Here is a 14,562-nt window from a genome sequence, read left to right as displayed (position 1 = left end):
TCTGTCGGCTCCCGAACGTAAGGCTCTCGAGGATTATTTGTCGGTTTCGCTCGACGCTGGTACCATAGTCTCCTCCTCCTCTCCCGCCGGAGCGGGGTTTTTTTTTGTTCAGAGGAAGGACGGGTCCCTGCGCCCATGCGTGGATTATCGAGGGCTGAATGACATAACAGTTAAGAATCGTTATCCGCTTCCTCTTATGTCTTCAGCCTTCGAGATCCTGCAGGAGCCAGGTTTTTCACCAAATTGGACCTTCGTAACGCCTGTACCATCTCGTGCGCATCAGGGAGGGGACGAGTGGAAGACGGCGTTTAACACTCCGTTAGGGCACTTTGAATACCGGGTTCTTCCTTTCGGCCTCGTTAACGCTCCAGCTGTCTTTCAGGCACTAGTTAACGACGTCCTGAGAGACATGCTGAACATTTTTGTTTTCGTTTACATGGACGATATCCTGATTTTTTCACCGTCTCTCTCGATTCATGTTCAGCACGTGCGACGCGTCCTCCAGCGCCTTTTGGAGAACTGTCTTTATGTGAAGGCTGAGAAGTGCACTTTTCATGCCGCCTCTGTCCCTTTTCTCGGTTCCGTTATTTCCGCTGAGGGCATTAAGATGGATCCCGCTAAGGTCCAGGCTGTCATTGATTGGCCCGTTCCTAAGTCATCGAGCTGCAGCGCTTTCTGGGCTTCGCTAATTTCTATCGTCGTTTCATCCGTAATTTCGGTCAGGTGGCAGCTCCTCACAGCCCTTACTTCTGTTAAGACGTGCTTTAAGTGGTCCGTTTCCGCCCAGGGAGCTTTTGATCTTCTTAAAACACCTGACATCTCTATGAGGTTGAGCGTCAGAGGTTGGGAGCCATTGGCTCTCTCTCTGACGGCAAGGTCCATCCTTGCGCGTTTTCTCTCATCGCTTATCGCCGTCAGAACGTAACTATGATGTTGGTAATCGCGAACTGCTCGCCATCCGCTTAAGGCGAAGACAGTGGTTGGAGGGGCGACGTTCCTTTTGTCGTTTGGACTGACCATAGGAACCTTGAGTACATCCGTTCAGCCAAACGACTTAATGCGCGTCAGGCTCGTTGGGCTCTGTTTTTCGCTCGTTTCGAGTTTGTTATTTCTTATCGTCCGGGCTCAAAAACACCAAGCCTGATGCTTTATCTCGTCTCTTCAGTTCTTCTGAGGTCTCCACCGACCCCGGGGATTCTCCCTGACGGGCGTGTTGTCGGGTTGACTGTCTGGGGAATTGAGAGGCAGGTAAAGCAAGCACTCGCTCACACTCCGTCGCCGCGAGCTTGTCCTAGGAACCTTCTGTTCGTTCCCGTTCCTACTCGTCCGGCCGTTCTTCAGTGGGCCCATGCCAAGTTAGCCGGCCACCCCGGCGTTCAAACGCTCGCTTCCATTCGCCAGCGTTTCTGGTACTCGGGAACGTGACGCGCGTCGATTTGTCGCCGTTTTGTTCGGTCTGCGCGCAGACTAAATCTGGGAACTCTCCTGCCGGCCGTCTCAGTCTCGACCGTGGTCTCACATCGCTTTAGATTTTATCACCGGACTGCCTTCATCAGCGGGGAAGACAGTTATGTTGTCGATAGATTCTCTAAGGCGGCTCATTTCATTCCTCAAGCTCCCTTCTGCTAAGGAGACGGCTCAGATGATTATCGAGAATGTTTTCCGAATTCATGGCCTTCCGTCTGACGTCGTTTCCGACAGAGGCCCGCAGTTCACGTCTCAATTTTGGAGGGAGTTTTGCCGTTTGATTGGGGCTTCCGTCAGTCTCTTTTTCATCCCCAGTCTAACGGTCAAGCCGAACGGGCCAATCAGACTGTTGGTCGCATTTTACGCAGTCTTTCTTTTCGTAACCCTGCGTCTTGGTCAGAACAGCTCCCCTTACGCCCACAACTCGCTTTCGTCTGCTACCGGTCTATCTCCTTTTCATACCAGCCTCCGCTGTTCTCATCTCAGCTTAATTCCAGCGTCCCCTCCGCTCAGGCTTTTGTCCAAGCGCACCATTCGGCACTTTGTAATAGGGCGCAACTGTGAACAAAAGCGTAGGACCAAGAGTCCTAGATATTGTTGCGGTCAGAGAGTATGGCTCTCCACTCAGAACCTTCCCCTTAAGACAGCTTCTCGCAAGTTGGCCCCGCGGTTCATTGGTTTGCAGGTCATTAACGCAGTGCGAGCTATCTTCGTCGCGTTCACCCGGTCTTCCATGTCTCCTGTGTTAACAATCCTCCCCCCCCATCCTTGTCGAGGGCGCACCCATCTACAGGGTTCGTAAGATTTTGGACATGCGCCCTCGGGGCCGTGGTCATCAGTAAACGGTCCTGAGGAGAGGAGTTGGGTTCCCTCTCGGGACGTGCTGGACCATTCGCTGATCGATGATTTCCTCCGTTGCCGCCAGGTTTCCTCTCGAGTGCGCCAGGAGGCGCTCGGTGAGTGTGGGGGGGTACTGTCATGTCTTGTTATGTCTGTTCCTGTCCTTTCTCTTCACTCTGTCTCTCTCTGCTGGTCTTTTTAGGTTACCTTCTCTGTCTCTCATTCTTCAGCTGTTCTACATCTCCCTAACTAGCTCATTCACTCTTTCCCACCTGTTCTCTCTTCCCCTCTGATTAGGTCTCTATTTCTCTCTCTGTTCCTGCTACTTTCAGTGTCTGATTCTTGTTTGTGTTTTTGATGCCAGAAGCAAGCTGTCGTCTCGTTTGCTTCCACCTTGTCCTATCCTGTCGGAGTCTGCCTGGCAGGTGCAGCATTATAAAACGTTCTTTTTGTTCCATTGACTACGTTGGAAGAGGATTTATGCCATTCCTGTTTTTCATTAAAGAACTCTGTTTTCTGTTAAAACCGCTTTTGGGTCTTCACTCAAGTACATAACAGTTGTACAGTTGACCAACCTGAATGTGTACAGGGCCATGTAGACTGGAGAGATTGGAGATACTGAAGAGCTAACACTGTAACATGCTGACCAAACTTGCTTGCCATCGCGCGCATGTTGATTTTGTACCCCCACACCAGACACGATCAGTCCACGCCGGTTGAAATATCAAAACAAACTCTGAACCAATTATATTTATTTGGGGACAGTTCGAAAAGCATAAAACATTTATGGCAATTTAGCTAGTTAGCTTGCTGTTGCTAACTAGTGTGTGCAAATGAGGTAGGATAAGGGAGGTAAGGCAATAAATAGGCCATAGTGGCGAATTAATTACAATATAGCAATTAAACACTGGAGTGATAGATGTGCAGAAGATGAGTGTGCAAGTAGAGATACTGGGGTGCAAAGGAACAAAATATATAAATAAATTAACAGTATGGAGATGAGGTAGTTGGATGGGCTATGTACAGGTGCAGTAATCTGTGAGCTGCTCTGACAGCTGGTGCTTAAAGTTAGTGAGGGAGATATGTGTCTCCAGCTTCAGTGTTTTTTTTGCAGTTCGTTCCAGTCATTGGCAGCAGAGAACTGGAAGGCGGCCGAAGGAGGAATTGGCTTTGGGTGTGACCAGTGAAATATATCTGCTGGAGCACGTGCTGCTATGGTGACCAGTGACCTGAGATAAGGCGGGGCTTTACCTAGCAAAGACTTAAAGATGACATGGAGCCAGTGGGTTTGGCAACAAATATGAAGCGAGGGCCAGCCAACGAGAGCGTACAGGTCGCAGTGGTGGGTAGTATATGGGGCTTTGGTGACAAAACGGATGGCACTGTGATGGACTGCATCCAATTTTCTGAGTAGAATATTGGAGGCTATTTTGTAAATGACATCGCTGAAGTCAAGGATTGGTAGGATGGTCAGTTTTACAAGGGTATGTTTGGCAACATGAGTGAATGTAAGGGATTTCTTAATTGACGGAGAGGCGGACGAGGCGTGGTTATTCTGATTCATGTTTAATTCAAAGATAAACACGAACAAAACAAAACAAGAAACGTGAAAACCCAAAACAGCCCTATCTGGTGCAAACACAGAGACAGGAACAATCACCCACAAACACACAGTGAAACCCAGGCTACCTAAGTATGATTCTCAATCAGAGACAACTAATGACACCTGCCTCTGATTGAGAACCATACTAGGCCGAAACATAGAAATACTCAAATCATGGAAAAACAAACATAGACTGCCCACCCCAACTTACGCCCTGACCATACTAAATAATGACAAAAAAAAGGAAATAAAGGTCAGGACGTGACAGTGAAGGATGCTTTGTTGCAAAATAGGAAGACGATTCTGGGATTTAATTTTTGATGCTTGATGCTATAATGTGAGTGGAAGGAGAGTTTACAGTCTAACCAGACACCTAGGTATTTGTAGTTGTCCAAATGTTCTAAGTCAGAACCGTCTCGAGTAGTGATGCTGGACGGGCAGGCAGGTGCGAGCAGCGATTGGTTGAAGAGCATGCATTTAGTTTTACTTGCATTTAAGAGCAGTTGGAGGCCATGGAATGAGAGTTGTATGGCATTGAAGCTCGTCTGGAGGTTAGTTAACACAGTGTCCAAAGAAGGGCCAGAGGTATACAGAATGGTGTCGTCTGCATAGAGGTGGATCAAAGAATCACCAGAATCAAGAGCGACATCATTGATGTATACAGAGAAAAGAGTCGGCCCGAGGATTGAACCCTGTGGCAGCCACATAGAGACTTCCAGAGGTACGGACAACAGGCCCTCTGATTTGACACACTGAACTCTGTCTGAGAAGTAGTTGGTGAACCAGGCAAGGCAGTCATTTGAGTGACCAAGGTCGAAAGCCTTGGCCAGGTCGATGAATACAGCTGCATAGTATTGTCTCTTATCAATGAAGGTTATGATATCGTTTAGGACATTGAGGATGACCGCGGTAGCTTTCCAATCTATGGGGATCTCAGATGATACAAAAGAGAGGTTGAACAGGCTAGTAATAGAGGTTGCAACAATTTTGGCAGATAATTTTAGAAAGAGAGGGTCCAGATTGTCTAGCCCGGTTGATTTGTAGGGGTCCAGATTTTGGCGCTCTTTCAGAACATCAGCTATCTGGATTTGGGGTGAAGGAGAAATGGGGAGGCTTGGGCGAGTTTTCTGTGGAGGGGTGCAAGGCTGTTGATCGAGGGAGGGGTAGCCAGGTAGATAGCATGGCCAGCCATAGAAAAATGCTTATTGAAATTCTCAATTATCATGGATTTATCGGTGGTGACAGTGTTTCTAGCCTCAGTGCAGTGGGCAGCTGGGAGAAGGTGCTCTTATTCTCCATGGACTTTACAGTGTCCCAGAACTTTTTGGAGTTTGTGCTACAGGATGCCAATTTCTGTTTGAAAAAGCTAGCCTTTGCTTTCCTACCTGCCTGTGTATATTGGTTCCTAACTTCCATGAAAAGTTGCATATCGCGGGCGCTATTCGAAGCTAACCAAGTTCTATTTTAATGCCTGGCCATGCAGACTCTCGCAGTGGGTGCAATGATTGAAAAACATGTATGTATACATTTATTTTGCAACTGTCCGGTCTGGTCAGCATGTAAGGAACTTTTGTAGAAGTTAAATTAATATTGTATAAAGATGTATCTGATCTATTATAGATGGCTAGCCAGCGAATTAATCTATTGAACATGAATGGTTGCATTTACCATGCCTGTCATGGTATATGATTATGAATGATTACAATGGATATTCTGTCGCAGGTGTACATTTTTATAAAGTCTTTGATGTAGCTGAATTCAATTTTCAGCTGAAGAGTAGACCATTTTCTAGGCTTACCCACATCCACTCAAAGTAATCTTAAAGCTCCACCCTGTGAATCATCTCATCATTGTGCTGATAGAGACCATTGTGTGGATAGAGAGGAGTGGGTGTGGGCGTTTTGACATGCAAATGTGGCCTTTCCGTTACCACTCTCTTCAGCCTCTTGGTTCATTCTCTCTTTCACATGGGGATCATCATTATACACCTTCAGGCCATGTGACTCATCATCATGTAGCCCTGTGTGGCATGAAACTCTGGGACTGTTCACATTGACCTACTGCTTATCATAAATTATGATATTGACCCTTGATTGGCCTGATAACGCAATCTCAATTGCACTTCACACTGCTTTCCCATCTGGAAAAGAGGAACACCTATGTGGGAATGCTGTTCATTAACTACAGCTCAATGTTTAACACCATAATCCCCTCAAAACTCGTCACCAAGCACGGGACTGTCCAAGCTCTGGACTCTTCTAAAAAAATCTCTGAGAGCTTTCCACATCTGGATTGTGCAACATTTTCCCCATTTTTCTTTTCAAAATTCTTCAAGCTCTGTCAAATTGGTTGTTGATCATTGCTAGACAACCATTTTCAGGTCTTGCCTGTAGATTTAAGTCAAAACTGTAGCCCGGCCACTCAGGAACATTCACTGGCTTCTTGGACAGCATCTCCAGTGTAGATTTGGCCTTGTGTTTTAGGTTATTGACCTGCTGAAAGGTGAATTAATCTGCCAGTGCCCTAAACATACTGTATTCAGGACAAAAGTTAATTGCTTTGCCAAATTCTTTGCAGTATTACTTTAATGCCTGTTTTGGAATATTTGTATTCCGCTTCCTTCATTTCACTTTATCAATTAGGTTATTATTGTGGAGTAACTACAATGTTGTTGATCCATCCTCAGTTTTCTCCTATACAGCCATTCAACTCTGTAACTGTTTTAAAGTCACCATTTGCCTCATGGTGAAATCCCTGAACGGTTTCCTTTCTCACTGGCAAATGAGTTTGGAATGACGCTTGTATCTTTGTAGTGACTGCGTGTATTGATACACCATCCAAAGTGTAATTAACAACTTCACCATGCTCAAAGGGATATTCATCATCTGCTTTTATTTTTTTACACAGCTACCAACATGTGCCCTTCTTTGCGAGGCATTGGAAAACCTCCCTGGTCTTTGGTTGAATCTGTGTTTGAAATTCACTGCTCGACTGAGGGACCTTACAGATTATTGTATGTGTGTGGTACAGAGATGAGGTAGTTATTCAAAAATACATTTTTAAAAAGCCCATGCAACTTATTATGTGACTTGTTAAGCAAATGTTTACTCCTGAACTTATTTTGGCTTGCCATAGCAAAGGTGTTGGATACTTTTTGACTCAAGACATTTCAACTTTTCATTTGAAATTAAATGGTAAAATTTCAAAAAACATAATTCCACTTTGACATTTTGGGGTATTGTGTCTAGGCCAGTGACAAAAGAAAATCTCAATTTAATCCATTTTAAATTCAGGCTGTAACACACCAAATGTGTAAAAAGTCAAGGGGTGTGTGAATACTTTCTGAAGGCATAGCTTACATTTTGGTGTGTTTTATTTCTCATGTGTTGATCTTTATCTGACCAAGTGTTGTTTCTATGCCTTTTTAAAGATCTTTTTCTATTTCGTACTTCTGATTTTGAACTCTGCATTGTTGAGGAAGAGCTTGATAGCATTTCACTGTATGGTTTACACCCGTTGTATTCTGCCATGTGACAAACTTTAATTTGGTATAGTGTACAATAAACTACTGGCAAGGAAGCCCGAGAGTCAGCCCCAAAAATGTCTTGGGGGGACACACAGGCAGTATGGCGAAGCCAGGTAGGAGACCTGTGCCAACTTCCTGTGCTTACCGGAGGGCGAGAGAGACCAGGCAGGCACCGTGTTATGCTGTGGAGCGCACGGTGTCCCCAGTGCGGGTGCATACCCCGGTACGGTACATACCAGCTCCTCATATTGGCCGGGCTAGAGTGGGCATCAAGCCAAGTGCCATGAACCCTGCTCTACACATCTGGTCTCCAGTGCGTCTCCTTGGGCCGGCGTACATGGCACCAGCCTTGCGCATGGTGTCCTCGGTTCGCCTGCACAGCTCAGTGCGGGCTATTCCACCTCGCTGCACTGGCAGGGCGACCTGGAGCATTCATCCAGGTAAGGTTGTGCAGGCTCAGTGCTCAAGAGCTCCAGTGCGCCTGCACGGTCCGGTCTATCCAGTACCACCTCCACGCATCAGCCCTCCGGTGGCAGCTCCCCGCACTCGCCCTGAGGTGCGTGTCCTCGGCCCAGTACCACCAGTGCCAGCACCACGCAGCACCACCAGTGCGCCTGTCCAGCGCCGCCAGAGCCTTCCTCCTCTCCAGCGTTGCCTGAGCTGCCCATCTGTCCAGAGCCGCCAGAGTCTCCCATCTGTCCAGAGCCGCCAGAGTCTCCCGTCTGTCCAGAGCCGCCAGAGTCTCCCGTCTGTCCAGAGCCGCCAGAGTCTCCCGTCTGTCCAGAGCCGCCAGAGTCTCCCATCTGTCCAGAGCCGCCAGAGTCTCCCGTCTGTCCAGAGCCGCCAGAGTCTCCCGTCTGTCCAGAGCCGCCAGAGTCTCCCGTCTGTCCAGAGCCGCCAGAGTCTCCCGTCTGTCCAGAGCCGCCAGAGTCTCCCGTCTGTCCAGAGCCGCCAGAGTCTCCCGTCTGTCCAGAGCCGCCAGAGTCTCCCGTCTGTCATGAGCCGCCAGAGTCTCCCGTCTGTCATGAGCCGCCAGAGTCTCCCGTCTGTCCATGAGCCGCCAGAGTCTCCCGTCTGCAGAATCTCCCATCTGTCTGAGCCGCCAGAATCTCCCATCTGTCATGAGCCGCCAGAGTCATGAGCCGCCAGAGTCTCCCGTCTGTCATGAGCCGTCTGTCATGAGAGTCTCCCGTCTGTCATGAGCCGCCAGTCTCCCATCTGTCATGAGCCGCCAGAGTCTCCCGTCTGTCATGAGCCACCAGAGTCTTCCGTCTGTCATGAGCCGCCAGAGTCTCCCGTCTGTCATGAGCCGCCAGAGTCTCCCGTCTGTCAGGATCCTCCAGAGCCGCCAGTCAGCCAGGATCCGCCAGAGCCGCCAGTCAGCCAGGATCCGCCAGAGCCGCCAGTCAGCCAGGATCCGCCAGAGCCGTCATTCAGCCAGGATCCGCCAGAGCCGCCATTCAGCCAGGATCCGCCAGAGCCGCCATTCAGCCAGGATCCGCCAGAGCTGCCAGACAGCCAGGATTAGGAACCATATTTAGGCAGCCATATTCTTTGGGTATTTTGAGGGTGATTATTCCTGTCTCTGTGTTTTGCACCAGTTAGGACTGTTTCGTGTTTTCCACGTTTTCTTATTTTGTATAGTGTTCACGTTTTCATATTTCATGAAAGATGTTTATAAATAACCACGCTGCATTTTGGTCCCCCTCTCCTTCCCAGGAAGAAAACTGTTACAGAGGGCTTGTAGTCCATGGCCCTTGGTGGAAGGTGACTTATGGTGTTAAATACCTCTGATATAACGTTAAACTTTTATTACTAAGTGTTTAACATAGGACTGTCAAATGATTTCAAAAATATATTGAGTTCATCGCATTGTTTTCTGTGCGATTAACTTGATTATTAATCACATTTTTTGAAATTGTTCAAATTTGATTGAAGCGGCCTAATTGAAGCGGCAATCAGCAGTTGAAACAATAACAAAGCGTTCTACCCACCCGCTTCAGTAAAAAGCCGAGGGATGGGCAGAGAAACTGTAACCACTCTCACTGTACACTGAACAAAAATATTTACGATTTTACTGAGTTACAGTTCATATAAGGAAATAAGTCAATTTAAATGAATTACTTAGGCCCTAATCTATGGATTTCACGACTGGGAATACAGATATGCATCTGTTGGTCACAGGTACCTTTAAAAAAAAGTATGGGCGTGGATCAGAAAACTAGTCAGTATCTGGTGTGAACACCATTTGCCTCATTTACATGAACAAGGCAGTTAACCGACTGTTCCTAGGCCGTCATTGAAAATAAGAATTTGTTCTTAACTGACTTGCCTAGTTAAATAAAGGTACAATTTTTAAAATAATAATAATAATTTTTGCGTGACACATCTCCTTCGCATAGAGTTGATCAGGTTGTGGATTGTGGCCTGTGGAATGTTGTCCCACTTCTCTTCAATGGCTGTGCAAAGTTGCTGGATATTGCCAGGATCTGGAACACGCTGTCGTACACATCGACTCAGAGCATCCCAAACATGCTCAGAGTATGCAGGCCATGGAAGAACTGGGACATTTTCCGCTTCGAGGAATTGTGTAGAGATCTTTGTGTAGATCACTGGTGATGGCAGCGGATGAATTGCACGACAATGGGCCTCAGGATCTCATCATGATGGGGCGGCAAGGTAGCCTAGTGGTTAGAGCGTTGGACTAGTAACCAAAAGGTTGCAAGTTCGAATCCCCAAGCTGACAAGGTACAAATCTGTCGTTCTGACCCTGAACAGGCAGTTAACCCACTTTTCCTAGGCCGTCATTGAAAATAAGAATTTGTTCTGAACTGACTTGCCTAGTAAAATAAAGGTAAAAAAATAAATTCAATAAATTCAAATAAATCATAAAAAATTCCTACAATGTGATTTTCTGGATTTTTTTTCTCATTTTGTCTGTCATAGTTGAAGTGTACCTATGATGGGAATTACAGGCCTCTCTCATCTTTTTAAGTGGAGAAGTTGCACAATTGGTGGCTGACTAAATACCTTTTTTGCCCCACTGTATTTAGCAGTCTTATGGCTTGGGAATAGAAGCTGTTCAGGAGCCTGTAGACTTGACTTCTGTGCAAATTAAGTGTTTGCTGTCATCTAAAGAAATGCCTAGGAATGTGTTTATGGTTGAATTTTCTGTAAGTTTTCCTTCAAAACTGTTGCTCAATGCTGAGCACATTGTGGATTTTTAAGCACCACAAGAGAGACAGACAGCTCTGAGACCCAGAGCACACAGCCAAAGATTACAAAGATGGGCAGAAACTGCTTCTCCTGTAGAACTCCCCTGTCGTCTTGTGCTGAACTACGCATGTGTGCAGGCCATCAAATCAAGGGCAGTCCTTCAATATAAAGATTTTGATTCGATTTTGAAGTTGTTTTTCACAAAAATGAAAAAGTATCAGTCGGTCACTGTGATGAGGTTGGAGTAACAACATGTTCAAGTACTTAAGACATTGGCTCGAATCTAGGTTGTACCTTTAGATTTCGAGAAACTAAGGTAAAATTTCACTGTTCTCTTTGACTTCTCAAACTCCAAAACCCAGGCTGGTCTGCTTCGCAAGTGTTCCCGGAAGTTTTGCGAGGTTGCGCCTCTGGGTTTAAAAACTCTGGAATAGTAGAGCGCGTTGTGTGTTGTGCTCTAAATGGTCCGTGCGGAAACACGGTTAAGGTGACGCAACAACTAATGGTTGCGTGGCACGTCATCAACAGTGCCGATTAACAATAACATATGTGGTTAAATATTTTTTTTTTATTCATATAATGTGGTTAGCTGATATCTAAAATACCTATCCAGGCATTGTAAGATCTGTCATGCGTCAGCAACGTCTATTGGTGCTTTCAAGACAACTGAGAACTAGGGGGAGAAAAACGAGATCAGTGATTTTGGGAACATTTCTAGAGCTACAAAGTTTCTAACTGGGAATTACGAGTTGGATGACAGATCAAAACAATTTTCCCAGTCGGAGATCGTTTTTTTTTTTTCTCGCCCCTGTAGTCGGAAATGTCTGAGTTCCGAGTTGAACACTGCATATGCATCGGAAGAAGACCAACATATCCTTGCCATTCCAGTGTACGGCAACCATTTTGGTATTTATTCTAATGAACATGTCATATTGACCAATGGTAGCTCAACCTAGATCCCAATCGGCCAATCCGTAGACGACGCTGTGACTCGCCAAATAAGGAGATACAACTCCATAAAAGGAAACATTGTATCTCTTTATAAGGAGGAAAGTAGATCTTGGGTTGTAAATCCGCTCTCGAATACATTATTTAAAAAATACATCCGTTTTGTGTGAAAATGTACGACTGCAAGACTGATATTGCGTGATATTCGATGAAATATCTGCAGCCTTTGTGAATGAAGGCGGATACCGACGACATTTTACGCTATTATGGTGTGAACTACATGACATGGCGGAGTAATAACGAATGCTCTCTGCGATTTTCCCTCTTTTTTTGAGAAAGTGCTCTGAGTTTTGGAAATATAGGAGGTTGAGCTAAACTGAACCTGGCTGAAAGGTCTCAGGGGCAGCGTCACTTTTGAAAGTTTGCTTTACTGGTTTCAAACAGATGACAATTTTGCAATGTCCGCAATTTCGTTGTTTGTTTACCTTTTTGGTGGTTGGGTTTTATGAACCGTGCTGTAATTTTTACTGACCCGCGCTCCAGCAGTCGGCTGACGATTTCAGGGACTGGGTCCTCTAACTACAATGCTACCAAGCCAGGCTGGATCAGCACAATCTGGAAACGGGTCAGCGTCTTTCAGGGATAACACAGGTCACGGTTCTGGGGTGATTGGGATTCGCCCTGTGTTGGTCAGAGCAAGGCAATCGAAAACTCGGGTTAGCGACAGCATCAGTGCGGTGGGGATGTTGGGGGGCAACGGTCCAGGAGTGGGTGCAAGAGGTGCGGCGAGACCAGGGAACGGGACGGGACCGACGGTTCCACAGACCGCGGCTCAGGGAGGCATCGGTCTGAACATGGGAATTGGGGTTCGCGGAGGCAGCCGCTACGACCCGGACAAAGAGTGTGCGCCAATGGGTTGTAGTGGGTCAGACGCTGATTCAGACTCGGGGGATGAAGACGATCCGATGGCTTCAATCGGGGACAACAGAAGAAGTGTAAAGCGGGAGAGACTGGAGATAGAGGCTGCGGTGACAGGGCAGGAGGCCGGGATACCACCGGGGGGTTATGGTGTGGTTCCCCAAGGTGTCGCTGGCGCAAAGCCAGGGAAGAAGACACGTGGGCGCGTGAAGATAAAAATGGAATTCATCGACAACAAGTTGAGGCGATACACAACTTTTAGCAAGAGGAAGACTGGTATAATGAAGAAGGTGAGTGATCACAGTGACACTCAGGTGTGAGGGGACACTGTAGTGTCCACTCCAAAGTGTCACTTGGTCATACAAGATGTTGCATTGATTGATGTGTATGGGGCACCTATAGACTACACTGACAGATAATGTAATCATTAGGTACATATCTCAACTTTCTTGTACAATAACCTTCACTTCTGTCACTGACTTATGATTTTTAACCAGTAGAGGGCCCATTCAACCCCAAATCACATACATAATTTGTCATAACCTGATGTAATAAGACTCCCAGACATAATGTGTAAATAACCAAGTGGGACATGTCATCTCTGCCAACAGTCATGACTGGCTCTGTCCTTTAAATAGACAAGAGCAACTGACATTTCGATTTCTGACCATGACCCTCTACGTACACACATCCGTGTCCGTCTAAACTATTTTCAATTTATATTAATTTAAATCATGTTTTCAAAGAGCCGTTTGCACTCCGTAGTTGAATGTTTCTCATTCAACCTTTTTAAAGTAACTATATTACCTAATTGAGTAAAATAAGATGTAGGAGTACTGCAAACTAAGGTTGGTAAATTACTAAACACTCACTCACTACTGTACATTCACTACTGTAGCCTTTGGTCAGCTGTTCAGATCACAGACCCCCTGGCCTACAGTGTGTCAGGCAGAGCCAACAGATGGCTAAACCCCAGAGTCAGAGGTCAGTCAAAGGGCACTAGGCAGACTAAACGGGCCACTGCACCACTGTAAGGAACACATGATGCTTCCATCATGCTATAGCTCTCTGTCATACAGTAAGTCATCAGAGGAGGTCTGAAAGTGAAAACCCCATGGCTGCATCTGAAGTTGTGGCCGGTGTAGTCAGCATGTGATGCTGTTTAGACAAAAATACAATGATGTCATTCTTTTTGGCAAGACAGTATCAGATACAGTGAAATCAGAAAGTATTCAGACCCCCTTTTCCCACATTTTGTTACATTACAGCCATATTCTAAAGGTGATTAAATATTTGTTTCCCTCATTAATCTACACACAATACCCCATAATGACAAAGTGAAAAGTTATTTTTTTTTTAAACATTTATTAAAAATAACAAAACAGATACCTTATTTAGATAAGTATTCAGACCCTTTGCTATGAGCCTTGAAATTGAGCTCAGGTGCATCCTGTTTCCATTGATCATCCTTGAGATGTTTCTACAACTTGATTAGAGTCCACCTGTGGTAAATTCAATTGATTGGACATGATTTGGAAAGGCACACACCTGTCTATATATAAGGTCCCACAGATAACAATGCACATCAGAGCAAAGACCAAGCCACGAGGTCAAATACATTTTCCGTAGAGCTCCGAGACAGGATTGTCGCACAGATATGTGTAAAGGTACCAAAAAATGTCTGCTGCATTGAAGGTCACCAAGAACACAGTGGCCTCCATGATTCTTAAATGGAAGAAGTTTGGAACCACCAATACTCTTCCTATAGCTGGCCTCCCGGCCAAACTGAGCAATCTGGAGAGAAGGGCCTTGGTCACGGGGGTGACCAAGAACCCGATAGTAACTCTGACAGAACATGACAGCAGCACAACATGGTAGCAGCACAAAACATGGTACAAACATTATTGGGCAAAGACAACAGCACAAAGGGCAAGAAGGTAGAGACAACAATACATCAGGCAAAGCAGCCACAACTGCCAGTTAGTGTCCATGACAGAGTCTTTGAATGAAGAGATGGATATAAAACTGTTCAGTTTGAGTGTGC

General features: G+C 46.0%; 1 protein-coding gene across 4 annotated transcripts in view; it reads left to right on the top strand.

Moving 5' to 3' along the window:
- Positions 1-11,327: 11,327 nt before the first annotated feature.
- Positions 11,328-14,562, top strand: part of LOC135510780 (serum response factor-like) — a 65,053-nt gene continuing 61,818 nt past the window's right edge. The window contains exon 1 of one of the 4 annotated variants that reach the window (XM_064931990.1): positions 11,328-12,808. In XM_064931990.1, the coding sequence (XP_064788062.1) occupies positions 12,185-12,808 (624 nt within the window). In that variant the 5' untranslated portion in view covers positions 11,328-12,184. The remainder of the gene's footprint in view (positions 12,809-14,562) is intronic. The other 3 variants (XM_064931992.1, XM_064931989.1, XM_064931991.1) reach the window with 3 other exon arrangements.

This window comes from Oncorhynchus masou, chromosome 23 (assembly GCF_036934945.1).
Source record: "Oncorhynchus masou masou isolate Uvic2021 chromosome 23, UVic_Omas_1.1, whole genome shotgun sequence".
Classification (NCBI taxonomy): Eukaryota; Metazoa; Chordata; class Actinopteri; order Salmoniformes; family Salmonidae; genus Oncorhynchus; species Oncorhynchus masou.
Note: the sequence above shows the minus strand (reverse complement) of the source record. Positions and strands in the feature narration are given on the sequence as shown.